Source organism: Limanda limanda, chromosome 18 (genome assembly GCF_963576545.1).
Source record: "Limanda limanda chromosome 18, fLimLim1.1, whole genome shotgun sequence".
Classification (NCBI taxonomy): domain Eukaryota; kingdom Metazoa; phylum Chordata; class Actinopteri; order Pleuronectiformes; family Pleuronectidae; genus Limanda; species Limanda limanda.
In genome coordinates this window covers 2,403,490-2,422,766 of record NC_083653.1, presented here as the reverse complement: position 1 = coordinate 2,422,766, position 19,277 = coordinate 2,403,490, and the positions used below count along the sequence as shown (strand labels likewise).

The 19,277-nt window shown below is 39.2% G+C and overlaps 2 protein-coding genes across 2 annotated transcripts; both read right to left on the bottom strand.

Annotated features, from left to right (window-relative positions):
- Nucleotides 1–586: 586 nt before the first annotated feature.
- Nucleotides 587–3,881, bottom strand: LOC133024173 (zinc finger protein 239-like). Its single transcript, XM_061091161.1, has 2 exons — nucleotides 3,742–3,881; nucleotides 587–2,122 (listed from the first exon to the last, which is right to left on the bottom strand). The coding sequence occupies exons 1-2, from the start codon at nucleotides 3,821–3,823 to the stop codon at nucleotides 1,020–1,022; spliced, it is 1,185 nt and encodes a 394-aa protein (XP_060947144.1). The 5' UTR covers nucleotides 3,824–3,881; the 3' UTR covers nucleotides 587–1,019.
- A 4,813-nt stretch (nucleotides 3,882–8,694) lies between these two features.
- On the bottom strand, nucleotides 8,695–18,020 carry LOC133024177 (zinc finger protein 239-like). Its single transcript, XM_061091166.1, has 2 exons — nucleotides 17,808–18,020; nucleotides 8,695–9,687 (listed from the first exon to the last, which is right to left on the bottom strand). The coding sequence occupies exons 1-2, from the start codon at nucleotides 17,824–17,826 to the stop codon at nucleotides 8,756–8,758; spliced, it is 951 nt and encodes a 316-aa protein (XP_060947149.1). The 5' UTR covers nucleotides 17,827–18,020; the 3' UTR covers nucleotides 8,695–8,755.
- Nucleotides 18,021–19,277: the final 1,257 nt, after the last annotated feature.

Below are 19,277 nucleotides of genomic sequence, written 5' to 3'. Positions count from 1 at the left end.
GAGCCTCAGTGTTGAGATCCTGCTGATCAGCTCTGCTGCCAAAACATAAACTCAACCAATCACCAGTCAGTCTCTGCTGTCAATTATGTGTCGTCAACGTCTTTTATGTTGTCAAATATCAGATTAAAACAAAACTTTTTGGAAAAACGAACATTCATCTGTGTGAAAAGAACAACCTAAAATGACAGAAACCTTTCACCAGTGAGAAAGAGAAGAGAAATTGTACATTTCTTTATTTACGATGCTACGTTGAGTTAACATTGTCACAAGAGACTGAAAAATAAACGTTGATGATCAAAGTTTTAATGAAACCAGACCACATGATTTTGAAGATGTTATTTTAGGGTAAATTGTTGGATAATGTTGATTCTGAGGGTAAGTTAAAAAGACTTCCTTCATTGTTTTCATTTTTGTATGTAGCTGTGTCAACGTTCGTTTTTGGGCAGTGATGAACACACAGCTTAAGATAGAAATATATATTCTTATTGGTAAAAATTATATAAATGAGCCTTTAGACTGATGGTGCTCATAATTATCCTCATTATTCAATCCATCAAATTGGGAACATCAGTCAAACGAACCAGCATTGAGAGAAATATTTTTATTATTAAAATACAAGTTTATTTATGTAGCAAATGTCATAAAGCAGCATAGAACATCTACTACATGGGTTTGCTTTTCCTCTGCAGACTGAAATAATAAAAATGATATCAATTTGATGAATGAAAAAGAATACAGTGAAATAAAGGACAAGTTTGTGAAAAGACCGTAGTTGCAGGATGGTTGGACAGCCTCAGATCATTTATCATCTTCAACAACACTTAACCTATATACATCCTTGTTTTGTAAACACACATTTTTTTAACTGTATAAATCTTTAAATGACTTTTCATGTGTGTAAATTAAGAGAATCTTTTATCACGTGTTGCAGGCTCCTCCCCAGTCTGAGTTCTCATGTGAAATTCAATACATCACAATGTGAAAAACTTTCCCCACATCTTTGGCAAGAAAATAGCTTCTCACTTGTGGCTCCTCATGTGGACATTCATCTGAGTACTATGTCCAAACCTTTTCTGACATATTTTGCACGAAAATGGCTTCTCAACTGTGTGAATCCTCATGTGGGATTTCAAACTACCTGTAGTTACAAAACATTTACCACATGTTTGGCAAGAATATGGCTTCTCACCGGTGTGAATTCTAACATGGATTTTCAATTGACCACTGCTTACAAAATGTTTCTGACATATTTTGCACGAAAAAGGCTTCTCACCAGTGTGAATTCTCATATGGACTTTTAAATCACCCCTTTTCACAAAACCTTTATGACATATTCTGCACGAAAAAGGCTTCTCGCCAGTGTGAAACTTCACATGGTCTTTCAAATCACCACAACGTCTAAATCCTTTCGTGCATATTTGGCAAGAATATGGCTTCTCACCTGTGTGAATTCTCGTATGAACTTTCAAACTGCCACTCATCACAAAACGTTTCTGACATAATTTGCACGAAAATGGCTTCTCACCAGTGTGAATACTCATGTGGAATTTCAATCTGCCTCTATTTGCAAAACATTTACCACATATTTGGCAACAATATGGCTTCTCACCAGTGTGAGTTGTCATATGCGTTTTTAATATGGGCATGATCCTGAATGATCTTCCACATATTTGACATAAAAATGGCTTCTCACCGGTGTGGATTCTCAGATGTACTTTTAAGTAACTCTCATACAAAAAAGTTTTTCCACAAGTGTCACATTGTAAAGACTTTTTACCTGTGTGAGTATTATAGTTAATCTCTGATTTGGGAGAGTTGTCCAAATTGCTACTGTGACTCCTGTTTTCATGAAAACTCTTCTGTGGGTTTGGTTCTTCATTTCCTGTTGATCCTGAATCCACATGTTTTCTTCTGTTCTGATCTTGGCTCTCATCTACAGGAGAGTTGTGAGAGAGGAGCTGGTGCTGCTCTCCCTCCTGACTGGTGCACATTTCCTCCTGTTCCTCTTTAATCTGTGGAGGTTCTTGTTCTTCTTGGTCCAGACTGGAGTTCCTCTCCTGGTGACAGAGCTGCTGGTCAGTGAGAACCTCCTCCTCCTTACAGACATGCTGCTGTGGGAGCTCTGGAGGAACAAAGAGACACAAGACAGAGGTTAAAACCATGAAGTTAAAAAAAAAAGATAAAGTTTCTTGAGAGTTTTATCCATCCAGACAACAATCGATCGGCGGCCTTGTTTATAAAACAGTGCGATGAGAAGAAGAACAATTTTTTTACAAGACCATAAAAGCAACTTACTTACTCACAGACTGCAGGACGCTGCGGCTAAGAGCTACTGATCATAAGGAAGGATCCCAACTTGGCCTCGAGATGTTAGGAACATGCACCTTGATCTGATCAACATGTGGTTAGCTTGCCTTAGCAGAGGTGTTTTGTGAATAAAAGGCCAAAACACTTTAAGCATGCTAAGGTCCACAACTGAAGATACTGTATGTCCCTAACATCCACTGGAGGCGACAACATCAGGATGAATGTAGCACAGACAGTAAGGACCAAATATAAAAAACACTGATGGGAAGAATAAGTGCGTAAAATAAAAATACTTGAGGGAAACCATATGAGACGTTGCATGCAGTGTGGTAGTTTCAGCATTTGTGTGTGACGTTAAACTGCATTTATTGCGCAGTCTGACTCAGTTTGTCCCACCCATGCGACTTTAAGCAGGAAAGTGATTGTGAGTTTCTCACAACAGAGGGGGTGGTTGTTGAGATGGTCCTTGTGTGCATCTTAAGGTAATCAACCTGTCTCTTTAGGCTCGGGTTGCTTAATGATGTCACAGCCTACATTTTTGGAAATATATAGTGAAATGTTTTTTATACAATGTAAATTTCTTCTTTGTCCTTTGCTCCCAAAGGGCTTGAACCTTTCGTCTGTGGCCCGGGGAGCCACAATATTTATCAGAAGTCCAAATTGCTGGAAGGAGTTAGTCTTATTTTGACAAAAATAATAGCTGATGTTATTGTTAGATACTTTTAATCGTAAAAGTGATATATGTGGATACACTGGCATCCATTCCAATGTTTCCTGCTATGTAGACAGAGAAGGCAAATTCAGTTTGCTACATATAAATAATTAATAGTTTTGCTCTTACAATATTTAACAAATAGGCAAAGTGGACAGGAAGTGTTTACTCAAATTAACGTGCAGTCAAGTCATATACATATAAATAATTAATAGTTTTCATCTTACAATATTTAACAAATAGGCAAAGTGGACAGGAAGTGTTTACTCAAATTAACGTGAAGTCAAGTCATATACATATAAATAATTAATAGTTTTCATACAAGTTTTAACTAATAGACAAAGTGGACAGGAAGTGTTTACTCAAATTAACGTGCAGTCAAGTCATATACATATAAATAATTAATAGTTTTCATCTTACAATATTTAACAAATAGGCGAAGTGGACGGGAAGTGTTTACTCAAATGCACGTGCAGTAAAGTCTTAAACAGTGACGGTATCCGGTTAACTTTTTTCAAAGTTTTACGCTCTTGATCCTTGTGTATATTCTGTGTGCGCTCTTATAATAAATAAAACTAAATGACGCCGCAAAATAGGAGCAGATTTCCATCAGGACTGAACCACTCGCTGTTTGCTCTGAAGCTGAACCAGGCCCCGGCTCGACTGCTCTCTGTCTGCAGAAACCTCGCAGCTCACTAGCAGCCACACCGCGGTGTACTGACCGATCCGGTGCAGCTTGATCTCAGCTTCCAGGACGATGCCCAGCAGTCTGCGCTGACGACCGTCCTCTTCCTCCGAAGACATCGCTGCGTCGTGGACAACCTGAACGTAAACCTGCGACACGACCGATCCAACGACTCCCGGCTAACTGCTAGCATCCATGGAGCTAACGCTGCTAGCTTTGTTCGGCTACTTCCGCTGGGTGTCACACTGTGAAGCTCCGACAGTTTTCGGTCACGAGTCCCACGATCCTTTCTCATGGATATTTTTTTTTTTTATGATCTACTTATCTTTGATATTTGTACATTTCACTCATCACTATGAAGGTCTGGGGAAAACAACCATTTAGTGTTTTATTTTTAAAACAAATTAATTTACAAGCACGTATTTCTACAAGTATTACAGATATGTAACAGTACAGATCAACAGACACAGACAAATAAATATTAGATATAATAAATGATTTTTTTTGCTAAACAGGAGATAAAACATACATTAAAGGAAAGAAAGAGGATTTTTTTTTTTTAAAGCTTGCAGAGTTTTCAAGCCCAAGATCATGGTTTAAATCCAAAGGTGAACTGAGATCTACACATATCTTTTTAAAAAACAGGGTTCATACACATTTGGACCAATGGATTTCAATGACTTTTCAATAACTTTAAACCAAATGTCCATGACCAAACATTTTGTGAAATCTCAGTGTATAGATGAAAAAGTGACCAAATTTAGTATTTACGCTAACAATGAGAAGTCCAAAATCATGCAGTACACCTCAAATGACACAAATGATTGAGACAATAGCTTGATGGAGATATTTGTCTGTTGTAAGCCATGTCATGTACTTTTCCATTTGTAGCCAAGCATGGCTAAATCTACACTTCCCTTGCAACGTGCATTATCCCGCCTGCTTATTTTCAAGCACTTTTCCAGGCCTGGAAATAAACATTTTACAATTCCGTGCTTTTCCAGGTTTTTCATGACCGTAGGAACCCTGAAAAAATCACTTAGGAGTCGTATTTATTATTTCTCTGTTACAACAGACTCAATGTACAAACATCCATGCAATCAAAGATTTTATCTGTTCGATGCAAAATATTCACAATAACAGTAGGGATATCTCTTCAATACAAACTATTCATATTTACAGCGTCTGTTCAATGAATTTTAACAATAAGCTCTGCAGTGGAGCCGCTACATTACAACGGGTTTGCTTTGAAGATGGCCATAAACATGACTGCTGTATTATCTTGTATAGAACTGATATAAATACCGGTACTGTGCAGTATGAAGCCGCACATCTTCCGCTCCTGCAAATATTTCACAATTTAAACCTTTTAAACAAGAGAAAATCAACAAGACCTTGAATCTCTAGAAGAGCAGCACAGCTGAACCGTCGCTGATCTGAAGACCGTTTGGGCAATCTGTTCACATGGGCGCCAAAATGAAAACCAATCTGTTTCATGGAACGGTCAGTGTGGCCCCGGCGGTGGGTCGACAGTGATGAGGCCAACAGACATTAGTCTAAAGAACAAGCATGGAAAGAAATGTTCTACTAATTCAAGTTGATTGATATGGCACCATTCATAATTCCACATAGAACATCTTCTACTTAATGTGTTTGTTTCACCATAATAAAAATGTATCAATATGATGTCTTGAAAAATCACACAAAAGATCAAATTAAATTAAATGTTCTGGAAAAGACTGTAGTTTCAGGATTGCCGTACATTAACTAGATCATTTATCATCTTCCACATCAGAAACTTTGTATAACGTCATACAACTGAGTTGATGTATAAAAACAGCAAAACGAAAATGTTTAAGGGGACAGTTTTCCACTTTAAAGGATGTTTGTACTCACATTGCTTTCCATGCTTTGTAAACTACGCCCAGTTATTTCCAAAAACCCCTTAATCCAACTTCAATCCAACTGGCTGCTTGCTTGGTAGTATCAACATAATTCAGCTGGTTCCCTTATAAGTGGAGCTCGACTGATATGGATTTTTGGGGAGTTATAGGACTCATTCCAAGCGTGGCAGGAATGTTGAAAACATTTCACATTTGAAGGCAAAATATGTCGATCAATTGGATGTAATGAAAACTACTCCGACATAAATTTAAAAGAAAATTTCATCTTGTATGATTTCCCAATGTGTCAAATATTATCTTTATCCCATAGTGCGATAGGATTTCAACCAGTTCAAAAACATTTCATGAATGTTTCACAATAATGTGGCTTCTCAACTGTGAGTTCTAATGTGGACTTTCAAATTATCACTACGTCCAAACCTTTTCCCACATGTTTGGCAAGAATATGGCTTCTCACCAGTGTGAATTCTCATATGAACCTTCAAATCACAACTTCTTACAAAACCTTTCTGACATACTTTGCACGAATATGGCTTCTCGCCAGTGTGACATCTCACATGGACTTTTAAATGACTACTACTTACAAAACATTTACCACATGTTTGGCAACAATATGGTTTCTCACCAGTGTGACTCCTCATGTGGATTTTCAATTCATCACTACGTCCAAACCTTTTCCCGCATGTTTGGCAGGAATATGGCTTCTCACCAGTGTGAATTCTCATATGAACCTTGAAATCACAACATCTTACAAACCATTTTGTGCATATTTTGCATAAATAAGGTTTTTCACCCGTGTGTGTATTAGAGTTAATCTCTGATTTGGGAGAGTTGTCCACATTGCTACTGTGACTCGTGTTTTCATGAAAACTCTTCTGTGGGTTTGGTTCTTCATTTCCTGTTGATCCTGAATCCACATGTTTTCTTCTGTTCTCATCTTGGCTCTCAGCCACAGGAGAGTTGTGAGAGAGGAGCTGGTGCTCACCGTCTGGTTCTCTGTGGTCACTTTCCTCACCATGAGGAGTCAACATGCAGGTTTCAGTCTCCTGCTTCAGTACGAGCTGCTCTCCCTCCTGACTGGTGCACATTTCCTCCTGTTCCTCTTTAATCTGTGGAGGTTCTTGTTCCTCTTGGTCCAGACTGGAGTTCCTCTCCTGGGGACAGAGCTGCTGGTCAGTGAGAACCTCCTCCTCCTTACAGACATGCTGCTGTGGGAGCTCTGGAGGAACAAAGAGACACAAGACAGATGTTACAACTGTGATGTTAAAATAAAGACAATTTAGTTTCAGATTTGACAATTACTGTGAAAGATAAGGAACAATACTAACGGCTCCACCGGTTTTAGCACCACATATTGTTGTGTGAAGGTTTAATGTGTCACTCAATCATTTATGTTGCTGAAATCAACTTTAAATTTTATAAATACCATTTTATTTATGAGAGCAACAAAATAAAGTAACACGCAGTGTTTTCTCCATCCAGACTACAAACACAGCAAACACAGAGAAACAAGTCCAATGTCAGCCACACTCTGGTTGTACTGACCGATCCTGTGCAGCTTTATTTCAGGTTTCAAAACGCTCTCCAGCAGTCTGCGCTGACGATCCACCTCTTCTTCGTACTGGACGATGGTTTTTTCAAAGACTGTGAATATCTCTTCAGCAGCAGCTGTTAGTCGCTCGCTGATAAACTCTCTCAAATACTGAACCGAAGACATCACTGCTCCGTCCACTACTGGAATATTTACCCGAGACACGACCACACTACCGTCTTCCAGCTAACTGCTAACAGGAAGCTAGCTGATGCTGCTTGCGCTGCCTTTGTTTACTTCCGGTGGGTGCCACACTGCGAAGGTCCGACAGACACAGGGTCATCTTGTTATCTTCATAGCTCAAATGGTTATAGCGCCCCCTCCGACAGATGTGGGAACCTGCCTCTGTACATTCACACCAATGTTGGATTACAATAAATTTCTATTAGTTGTAAAACAGAGTTAAATCATAGTGACAGAATTAAACATGACATAGACCAGTCATCCTACTATACATGTCTATTTATGTCACACACTGTAAATAAAGATGGATGACAGAACTCCTCTCTCTCCTCTTTTACACAAAATTAGGTAAAATATGTTGGATACAATTGATGCCATTTTGGTCTTTCTATGTGATTTGGAGTCAGACTCTGAGCAGTAGTGATCGTGGTGTTGAGCCTCAGTGTTGAGATCCTGCTGATCAGCTCTGCTGCCAAAACATAAACTCAACCAATCACCAGTCAGTCTCTGCTGTCAATCATGTGTCGTCAACGTCTTTCATGTCGTCAAATATCGAATTAAAACAAAACTTTTTGGAAAAAATGAACATTCATCCGTGTGATAAGAACGACCTACAATGACAGAAGCCTTTCAAATGTGAGAAAGAGAAGAGAAATCGTACATTCCTTTATTTACAATGCTACGTTGAGTTAACATTGTGACAAAAGACAGAAAGATATACATTGATGATGATAGTTATAATGAAACCAGACCACATGATTTTGAAGCTGTAACTTTAGGGTAAATTGTTGGATAATGTTGATTCTGACGGTAAGTTATAAAGACCTCCTTCATTGTTTCCATGTTTGTATGTAGCTGTGTCAATGTTCAGAACACATGGTAGTTTGCGGTCAGTGATTAATACACAGCTTTAAATAGACATATCTATTCTCATTGGTAAAAATAATATAAATGAGCCTTTAAACTGATGGTGCTCAAAATTATCCTCATTATTCAATCCATCAAATTGAGAAAAACAGTCGAACAAACCAGCAGTGACAGAAATATTCTAGTTAATAAAATACAAGTTTATTTATGTGGCAAATATCATAAAGCAACATAGAACATCTACTACATGAGTTTGTTTTCCTCTGCAGACTGAAATAATAAAAATGATATCAAATTGAGATGAGAAAAAAATACAGTGAATTCAAGTTTTGTAAACACACATATTTGTACCTGTATAAATCGTAAAATAAATGTTCATGTGTGTGAATACAGAGAAGCTTTAATCACGTGTTGCAGGCTCCTCCCCAGTCTGAGTTCTCTTGTGAACATTCAATGCATCACAATGTGAAAAACCTTCCCCACATCTTTGGCAAGAAAATAGCTTCTCACCTGTGGCTCCTCATGTGGAAATTCATATGACCACTATGTCTAAACATTTTCTGACATATTTTGCACAAAAATGGCTTCTCACCTGTGTGACTCCTCATGTGGGATTTCAAATTACCTGTAGTAACAAAACATTTACCACATGTTTGGCAAGAATATGGCTTCTCACCAGTGTGAATTCTCATATGAACCTTCAAATTACAACCCTTTGTAAAACCTTTCTGACATATTTTGCACGAATATGGCTTCTCACCAGCGTGACTCCTCATGTGGACCTTGAAAGTACTACTAGTTGAAAAACATTTACCACATGATTGGCAAGAATATGGCTTCTCACCAGTGTGAATTCTCATGTGGACTTTCAAATCACCACTTCTCAAAAAACGTTTCTGACATATTTTGCACTGAAATAGCTTCTCACCTGTGTGAGTTCTCAGGTGAATCTTCAAATAAGGCCAACGTGTAAAAGTTTTACCGCAAGTGTCACATTTGAAAGACTTTTTACCTGTGTGAGTATTACAATTAATCTCTGATTTGGGAGAGTTGTCCACATTGCTACTGTGACTCCTGTTTTCATGAAAATTCTTCTGTGGGTTTGGTTCTTCATTTCCTGTTGATCCTGAATCCACATGTTTTCTTCTGTTCTGATCTTGGCTCTCAGCTACAGGAGAGTTGTGAGAGAGGAGCTGGTGCTCACCGTCTGGTTCTCTGTGGTCACTTTCCTCACCATGAGGAGTCAACATGCAGGTTTCAGTCTCCTGCTTCAGTACGAGCTGCTCTCCCTCCTGACTGGTGCACATTTCCTCCTGTTCCTCTTTTGTCTGTGGAGGTTCTTGTTCCTCTTGGTCCAGACTGGAGTTCCTCTCCTGGGGACAGAGCTGCTGGTCAGTGAGAACCTCCTCCTCCTTACAGACATGCTGCTGTGGGAGCTCTGGAGGAACAAAGAGACACAAGACAGAGGTTACAACTGTGATGTTAAAGGGACTCTTACCTTTGTTGCATTTGAGAATTACAGCACATTCAAATAATCCCGCCTTCCTCCAATGCCCCACCCCCTTGTTCCCATCCGCGGTGTTTTTTTGAAGAAACTTTATTTACAAGCAGACTTACAATCTACTGCCTCCGCGCACGTACGTGAGTTTTTGTTTACCAAAGCAATGGATTCGGTAAGTTATATACATTTACATTCACATGCCTTGATGACGCGGGCCCGAATGCGCCACAAGAAGCAGACGGAAAACCTGCATGTCCATGCAGCAAACAGACAGGTCTGTCGGCCAATAAGGTCCTTCGGTCCGAAGAATTTTATTGGTTGAAGTTTTCACTAAATATTATGAGAGTGAAATAATTGTTTTTTTTTTTACTCCTGGTGGGTCTGTCTTGCATTTTAGAGTGTCATTACCTTATTAATGCCAATTTAACCTTATCCAAAAAAAGTGTAAAAATGCAACAAAGGTAAGAGTCCCTTTAAAATAAAGACAATTTAGTTTCAGATTTGACATTTACTGTGAAAGATAAGGAACAATACTAACGGCTCCACCGGTTTTAGCACCACATATTGTTGTGTGAAGGTTTAATGTGTCACTCAATCATTTATGTTGCTGAAATCAACTTTAAATTTTATAAATACCATTTTATTTATGAGAGCAACAAAATAAAGTAACATGCAGTGTTTTCTCCATCCAGACTACAAACACAGCAAACACAGAGAAACAAGTCCAATGTCAGCCACATTCTGGTTGTACTGACCGATCCTGTGCAGCTTTATTTCAGGTTTCAAATCGCTCTCCAGCAGTCTGCGCTGACGATCCACCTCTTCTTCGTACTGGACGATGGTTTTTTCAAAGACTGTGAATATCTCTTCAGCAGCAGCTGTTAGTCGCTCGCTGATAAACTCTCTCAAATACTGAACCGAAGACATCACTGCTCCGTCCACTACTGGAATATTTACCTGAGACACGACCACACTACCGTCTTCCAGCTAACTGCTAACATGAACCTAGCTGATGCTGCCGGCGCTGTCTTTGTTTACTTCCGGTGGGTGCCACACTGCGAAGGTCCGACAGACACAGGGTCATCTTGTTATCTTCATAGCTCAAATGGTTATAGCGCCCCCTCCGACAGATGTGGGAACCTGCCTCTGTACATTCACACCAATGTTGGATAACAATTAGTTTCTATTAGTTGTAATAGAGTTAAATCATAGTGACAGATTCAACATGACATAGACCAGTCATCACACTGTACATGTCTATCGAGCTTAACATCAGCTCCATCACCAAAAGAGGACAACAGAGGATGTACTTCCTGCGACAGCTGAAGAAGTTCAACCTGCCAAAGGCAATGATGGTGCACTTCTACACCTGCATCATTGAGTCCATCCTCACCCCCTCCATCACCATCGGGTTCGCTGCTGCCACCACTAACGACAAAAGAAGGCTGCAGCGGATCATCCGATCTGCTGAGAAGGTGATAGGCTGCAATCTGCCATCTCTAAAGGAACTGTTTGCCTCTAGGACCCTGAGGCGTGCAGGTAAGATTGTGGCCGATCCTTCTCACCCGGGTCACTAACTCTTTGAGGTTGTTCCCTCGGGCAGGAGGCTGCGGGCCATCAGGACCAAAACCTCCCGCCACAAGTCCAGCTTCTTCCCGACTGCAGTGGGCCTTATCAACAAGGCCCAGGACCCCCATCTGACTCAGACTTTTATTCCACCCCCACACCTCTAGGATATGTTAAATTAACACATTATATCATATCCTATTATATTATACTGCATTACATTGCATATTGCAATATGACTCTGTTAACTGTTTTTCATTTAGCATTTCACTTTTTATATTTTATATTTTTTATATATTTTTATTCAGAAATGTTTATCTCAAAATAAATGTTACTTTGTATAAATATTGATAAAAAGTGAGTAAATTAGATGTAAACAGTGGGTAAATATATACTGGTTTCCCATTTTTTAATTGCTCTCCATGCATGCTGTACTTATTGTGTCTTTATGTTCTATGTTCATTGTTTGCACCAATTGCCAGAGCAAATTCCTTGTATGTGTGAACGTACTTGGCAATAAAATACTTCTGATTCTGATTAATGTCAGTATCACACACTGTAAATAAAGATGGATGACAGAACTCCTCTCTCTCCACTTTTACACAAAGGGAGGTTAAATATGTTGGATACAATTGATGCTGTTTTGGTCTTTCTAGGTGATTTGGAGTCAGAGTCTGAGCAGTAGTGATCGTGGTGTGGAGCCTCAGTGTTGAGATCCTGCTGATCAGCTCTGCTGCCAAAACATAAACTCAACCAATCACCAGTCAGTCTCTGCTGTCAATCATGTGTCGTCAACGTCTTTTATGTCGTCAAATATCGAATTAAAACAAAACTTTATGGAAAAATTAACATTCATCCGTGTGATAAGAACGACCTACAAAAACCTTTCAAATGTGAGAAAGAGAAGAGAAATTGTACATTCCTTTATTTACGATGCTACGTTGAGTTAACATTGTGACAAAAGACAGAAAAATATACATTGATGATGATAGTTATAATGAAACCAGACCACATGATTTTGAAGCTGTAACTTTAGGGTAAATTGTTGGATAATGTTGATTCTGACGGTAAGTTATAAAGACCTCCTTCATTGTTTCCATGTTTGTATGTAGCTGTGTCAATGTTCAGAACACATGGTAGTTTGCGGTCAGTGATTAATACACAGCTTTAAATAGACATATCTATTCTCATTGGTAAAAATAATATAAATGAGCCTTTAAACTGATGGTGCTCAAAATTATCCTCATTATTCAATCCATCAAATTGAGAAAAACAGTCGAACAAACCAGCAGTGACAGAAATATTCTAGTTAATAAAATACAAGTTTATTTATGTAGCAAATGTCATGAAGCAGCATAGAACATCTACTACACAAGTTTGTTTTTCTCTGCAGACTGAAATAATAAAAATGATATCAAAGTGAGTTAAGAAAAAAATAGTGAATTAAAGGACATGTTCGTGAAAAGACCGTAGTTGCAGGATGGCTGGACAGCCTCAGATCATTTATCATCTTCAACAACACTTAACCTATATACATCCTTGTTTTGTAAACACACATATTTGTACCTGTATAAATCTTAAAATAAATGTTCATGTGTGTAAATTAAGAGAATCTTTTATCACGTGTTGCAGGCTCCTCCCCAGTCTGAGTTCACATGTGAAGTTCAATACATCACAATGTGAAAAACTTTCCCCACATCTTTGGCAAGAAAATAGCTTCTCACTTGTGGCTCCTCATGTGGACATTCATCTGAGTACTATGTCCAAACCTTTTCTGACATATTTTGCACGAAAATGGCTTCTCAACTGTGTGAATCCTCATGTGGGATTTCAAATTACCTGTAGTTACAAAACATTTACCACATGTTTGGCAAGAATATGGCTTCTCACCAGTGTGAATTCTAACATGGATTTTCAATTGACCACTACTTACAAAATGTTTCTGACATATTTTGCACGAAAAAGGCTTCTCACCAGTGTGAATTCTCATATGGACTTTTAAATCACCCCTGTTCACAAAACATTTATGACATATTCTGCACGAAAAAGGCTTCTCGCCAGTGTGAAACATCATATGGACTTTCAAATCACCACGACGTCCAAATCCCTTCGTGCATATTTGGCAAGAATATGGCTTCTCACCTGTGTGAATTCTCGTATGAACTTTCAAACTGCCACTCATCACAAAACGTTTCTGACATATTTTGCACGAAAATGGCTTCTCACCAGTGTGAATACTCACGTGGAATTTCAAACTGCCTCTACTTGCAAAACATTTACCACATATTTGGCAACAATATGGCTTTTCACCAGTGTGCCTTCTCATGTGGCTTTTCAAACTTTCACTTGTTGCAAGCCTTTTCCCACATGTTTGGCATGTTTTGCACGAAAATGGCTTCTCACCTGTGTGAGTTGTCATATGTGTATTTAATATGGACATGGTACTGAATGATCTTCCACATATTTGACATAAAAATGGCTTCTCACCGGTGTGGATTCTCAGATGTACTTTTAAGTAACTCTCATACAAAAAAGTTTTTCCACAAGTGTCACATTTTAAAGACTTTTTCCCTGTGTGAGTATTATAATTAATCTCTGATTTGGGAGAGTTGTCCACATTGCTACTGTGACTCCTGTTTTCATGAAAACTCTTCTGTGGGTTTGGTTCTTCATTTCCTGTTGATTCTGAATCCACATGTTTTCTTCTGTTCTGATCTTGGCTCTCAGCTACAGGAGAGTTGTGAGAGAGGAGCTGGTGCTGCTCTCCCTCCTGACTGGTGCACATTTCCTCCTGTTCCTCATTAATCTGTGGAGGTTCTTGTTCCTCTTGATTAGAGTTAATCTGTGATTTGGGAGAGTTGTCCACATTGCTACCGTGACTCCTGTTTTCATGAAAACTCTTCTGTGGGTTTGGTTCTTCATTTCCTGTTGATCCTGAATCCACATGTTTTCCTCTGTTCTGATCTTGGCTCTCAGCTACAGCAGAGTTGTGAGAGAGGAGCTGGTGCTCACCGTCTGGTTCTCTGTGGTCACTTTCCTCACCATGAGGAGTCAACATGCAGATTTCAGTCTCCTGGGTCGTATGAACTTTCAAATCAGAACTATTCACGAAACGTTTCTGACATATTTTGCAAGAAAATGGCTTCTCACCAGTGTGGCGACTCACATGAGTTGTCAAATAGCAACTACTTGCAAAACATTTACCACATATTTGGCAACAATATGGCTTCTCACCAGTGTGCATTCTCATGTGGACTTTCAAATCATAACTCCTAACAAAACCTTTCTGACATATTTTGCACGAAAATCGTTTCTCACCTGTGTGGGTTCTCAGATGTACTTTCAAATCACAACTCCTTACAAAACCTTTCTGACATATTTTGCACGAAAATGGCTTCTCACCAGTGTGAGTACTCAGGTGGATTTTCAAATCATCACTACGTCCAAACCCTTTCCCACATGTTTTGCAAGAATATGGCTTCTCACCAGTGTGAATTCTCATATGAATCTTCAAATTAGGACTCCTTACAAATCCTTTCGTGCATATTTTGCATAAATGAGGTTTTTCACCCGTGTGGGTTCTTAGATGAATCTTCAATTTATACTTAGAAACATACGTTTTTCTACAAGTGTCACATTTGAAAATCCTTTGACCTGTGTGAGTATTAGAGTTAATCTCTGATTTGGGAGAGTTGTCCACATTGCTACTGTGACTCCTGTTTTCATGAAAACTGTTCTGTGGGTTTGTTTCTTCATTTCCTGTTGATCCTGAATCCACATGTTTTCTTCTGTTCTGATCTTGGCTCTCAGCTACAGGAGAGTTGTGAGAGAGGAGCTGGTGCTGCTCTCCCTCCTGACTGGTGCACATTTCCTCCTGTTCCTCATTAATCTGTGGAGGTTCTTGTTCCTCTTGATTAGAGTTAATCTGTGATTTGGGAGAGTTGTCCACATTGCTACTGTGACTCCTGTTTTCATGAAAACTCTTCTGTGGGTTTGGTTCTTCATTTCCTGTTGATCCTGAATCCACATGTTTTCTTCTGTTCTCATCTTGGCTCTCAGCTACAGGAGAGTTGTGAGAGAGGAGCTGGTGCTCACCGTCTGGTTCTCTGTGGTCACTTTCCTCACCATGAGGAGTCAACATGCAGGTTTCAGTCTCCTGGGTCGTATGAACTTTCAAATCAGAACTTTTCACAAAACGTTTCTGACATATTTTGCACGAAAATGGCTTCTCACCAGTGTGGCGACTCACATGATTTGTCAAATAGCAACTACTTGCAAAACATTTACCACATATTTGGCAACAATATGGCTTCTCACCAGTGTGCATTCTCATGTGGACTTTCAAATCACAACTCCTAACAAAACCTTTCTGACATATTTTGCACGAAAATGGTTTCTCACCTGTGTGGGTTCTCAGATGTACTTTCAAATCACAACTCCTTACAAAACCTTTCTGACATATTTTGCACGAAAATGGCTTCTCATCAGTGTGAGTACTCAGGTGGATTTTCAAAGCATCACTACGTCCAAACCCTTTCCCACATGTTTGGCAAGAATATGGCTTCTCACCAGTGTGAATTCTCATATGAATCTTCAAATTAGGACTCCTTACAAATCCTTTCGTGCATATTTTGCATAAATGAGGTTTTTCACCCGTGTGTGTTCTTAGATGAATCTTCAATTTATACTTAGAAACATACGTTTTTCTACAAGTGTCACATTTGAAAATCCTTTTACCTGTGTGAGTATGAGAGTTAATCTCTGATTTGGGAGAGTTGTCCACATTGCTACTGTGACTCCTGTTTTCATGAAAACTCTTCTGTGGGTTTGGTTCTTCATTTCCTGTTGATCCTGAATCCACATGTTTTCTTCTGTTCTGATCTTGGCTCTCAGCTACAGGAGAGTTGTGAGAGAGGAGCTGGTGCTCACCGTCTGGTTCTCTGTGGTCACTTTCCTCACCATGAGGAGTCAACATGCAGGTTTCAGTCTCCTGCTTCAGTACGAGCTGCTCTCCCTCCTGACTGGTGCACATTTCCTCCTGTTCCTCTTTAATCTGTGGAGGTTCTTGTTCCTCTTGGTCCAGACTGGAGTTCCTCTCCTGGTGACAGAGCAGCTGGTCAGTGAGAACCTCCTCCTCCTTACAGACATGCTGCTGTAGGAGCTCTGGAGATACAAAAACAAAATAGATAAGTAAGAGCAACAATAGTCAACTTAATACTTTCAAATATTAACTTTAAAATTAAACTATTGGTTCAGTGACTTGGAAAATGAATAATGACTCCCAATCTTGACCCTAAATGGTCGTTCTTGCTCTGTGTAACTTTAGGGAGTGAGTCTAATCTCTGACCGTGAGAAATGCGGAACTGTTAATCAGTTAAATTATTAAAAACAAGTGTTTATCTCCAATAATCCGGGGCATTTTTTTTTTTAAATAAGAAGAATTCTAACCACAGGCACCGCTCCCTTCGCTTCTCGTTCATGGATCGTCGGTAATATCCAAGGTTCTGTTGTGTTTCAGTTTAGTGAAAAAGATCACACAGTAATGGCTTTAAGCAACACAGTCAAAGTCTTTGGTTTTTCTCCACGTGAAAAACAGTTTATCGCCCGGACACGGCGCCCAACAACATTAGTTAACATACGTGGCTGCACAGGCGCTGTCAAAATAAGATGCACCTTTATTTATCCTCAGAGGATATTCACATAATGACCCAGCGGCATGAGAAAGTAGACACGAAGGGGAAAATATAATAAGAATAAAAGTATGAATAGAAATAGAAATATAATATACTAAAAAACTGAAATAATGCTCTATGGAGATCAAGTTGTGACCATGTGCTATTTGTCCATTCCTTGTAATATACTGAGTACAAACCGTGCAGCAGTTCTTCCCTGAGGTATAGTTTTCAGTGTTTGACAGTAGGAGCTGTGGCTGAACCTGAGCTGCCTCCGTTCAGGACAGGGGTCGTTCATTACGGCTTAGTTTTACTGTCATCCTCTTCTCAGTCACTGCTCATTGCTCAGGGGAAATTATGTCAGGAAAATTGAGATGAAAATGAAGGTACGGCAGTGAGTTTCAGATTGGACGGTTAAGGGGAAAGTTGAGTTGCTATTTTTGCTACCAAATATTGTCATTTTAATACTTGTGAAAACTTTGATCAATGTTATGAGAGCAACAATAAATGAGCATTAATCTTAAAAATGTATTGATGTTGACCTTCATTCACCAAATTAGTATGAAACCAAACAGTGAAATCAATCTTCGAAAATCTGACTCATTCAAAATTGCTTATTGGGAACTGGTCTAATGAGGTTTAGATTTGAAATCTGTTTTGTTGCAGTTTCGCAAATAGAATGGAGATTTCACAAACTTGAAACAGTAATAAAAAGCTACTGGAGTCAATTTGTACATCGAGTCGAGGTTTGACGGTCTGTTGTTATGTCTGAGAGGAGAAAACAGAGAGAAACAAGCGGAACACTCTGCTTGTACTGACCGATCCTGTGTGCTTCCATGTCAGGTGGAGAACCGCTCTCCAGCAGTCTGCGCTGACGATCCACCTCTTCTTCGTACTGGACGATGTTTTTTAAAGACTATGAATATCTCTTCAGCAGCAGCTGTTAGTCTCTGAAATACTGAACCGAAGACATCACTGCTCCGTCCGCTACTTGAATATTTACCCGAGACACGACCACAATACCGTCTTCCAACTAACATGCTCCTAGCTAACGCTGCTAGCGCTGTGTGTTCACTTCCGGTGCATTGTCAACTTCCGGAAGAGAAACATGATTTGTTCATTTTTTGAACAACAATAATAATAATGATAACAATGATTAATTATTTTCTTGATAATAACATACATTTTAAATACACGTTTACCTCTTTTGATTTCCAAATGTGTCAAAGAAAAGTATCTTTACCCAGAGGTGTTGCAGTGAAAGGAATTCTCACCAGTGTGAACTCTTCTCATCTGGACCGTTAGTTATTCACTAAGAGCTCTCTCATGTGTTCTGCTGTGTGAATCTTCTCCCACAGATACTGCAGGAGAACAGCTTCTCACCAGTGTGAGTTCTCATGTGGAGTTTTAAATAACTTCGACTTACTAAACTGCCAAAAATCCCACATTGTCAAGAATATGGCCAACTTTGATGGGTCATCTTTTTATCTTCACATCTCAAATGTTTATAGTTCCCCCTTTCTGACAGATGTGGGGACCGACCTCTGGAGATTCACAGCAATGTTGGAATTTACAATGAGATTTTATTAGTTGTAATACATCATATCGTGAACATCAGTCTGAGGAACCAGCATTGAAAGAAATATTCTAGTAAATAAAATACAAGATTATTATGTGGCACATTTCATAGAGCCACTACATCTACTTCATGAGTTGTGTTAATGTACAATTTCCAGTGTGTATAAACTCTAAACTTCTCCCACAGGCAATGCAGGTGTACGGCTTCTGACATGTGAGCCATCATCTGGACTTTCAAGATCCCACTACTTCCAAAACATTTCATAAATGTTTCACAAGAATGTGGCTTCTCAAATGTGAGTTCTAATGTGGACTTTCAATTGATCACTACCTCCAAAACTTTCCCCACGTTTGACAAGAATATGGCTTCTCACCAGTGTGAATCCTCATATGGATTTTCAATTTGGTGCCACTTACAAAATGTTTCTGACATATTTTGCACGAAAATGGCTTCTCAACTGTGTGAGTTCTCAGGTGGATTTTCAGTTTGTCATTACATCCAAACCTTTTCCTACATGTTTGGCAAGGATATGGCTTCTCACCAGTGTGAATTGTCATATGAACCTTCAAATCACAACTCCTTACAAAACATTTCTGACATATTTTGCACGAATATTGCTTCTCACCAGTGTGAAACCTCACATGGACTTTCAAATGACTACTACTTACAGAACGTTTTGTACATGTTTGGCAAGAATATGGTTTCTCACC

What these genes read in the sequence shown, in the direction of transcription:
- LOC133024173 (XM_061091161.1), bottom strand. Translation starts at nt 3,823, where the DNA reads ATGTCTTCGGAGGAAGAGGACGGTCGTCAGCGCAGACTGCTGGGCATC. An exon ending in GATCAAGCTGCACCGGATCG is followed by an intron (nt 2,123 to 3,741) that starts GTCAGTACACCG and finishes TTGTTCCTCCAG; the next exon opens with AGCTCCCACAGCAGCATGTC.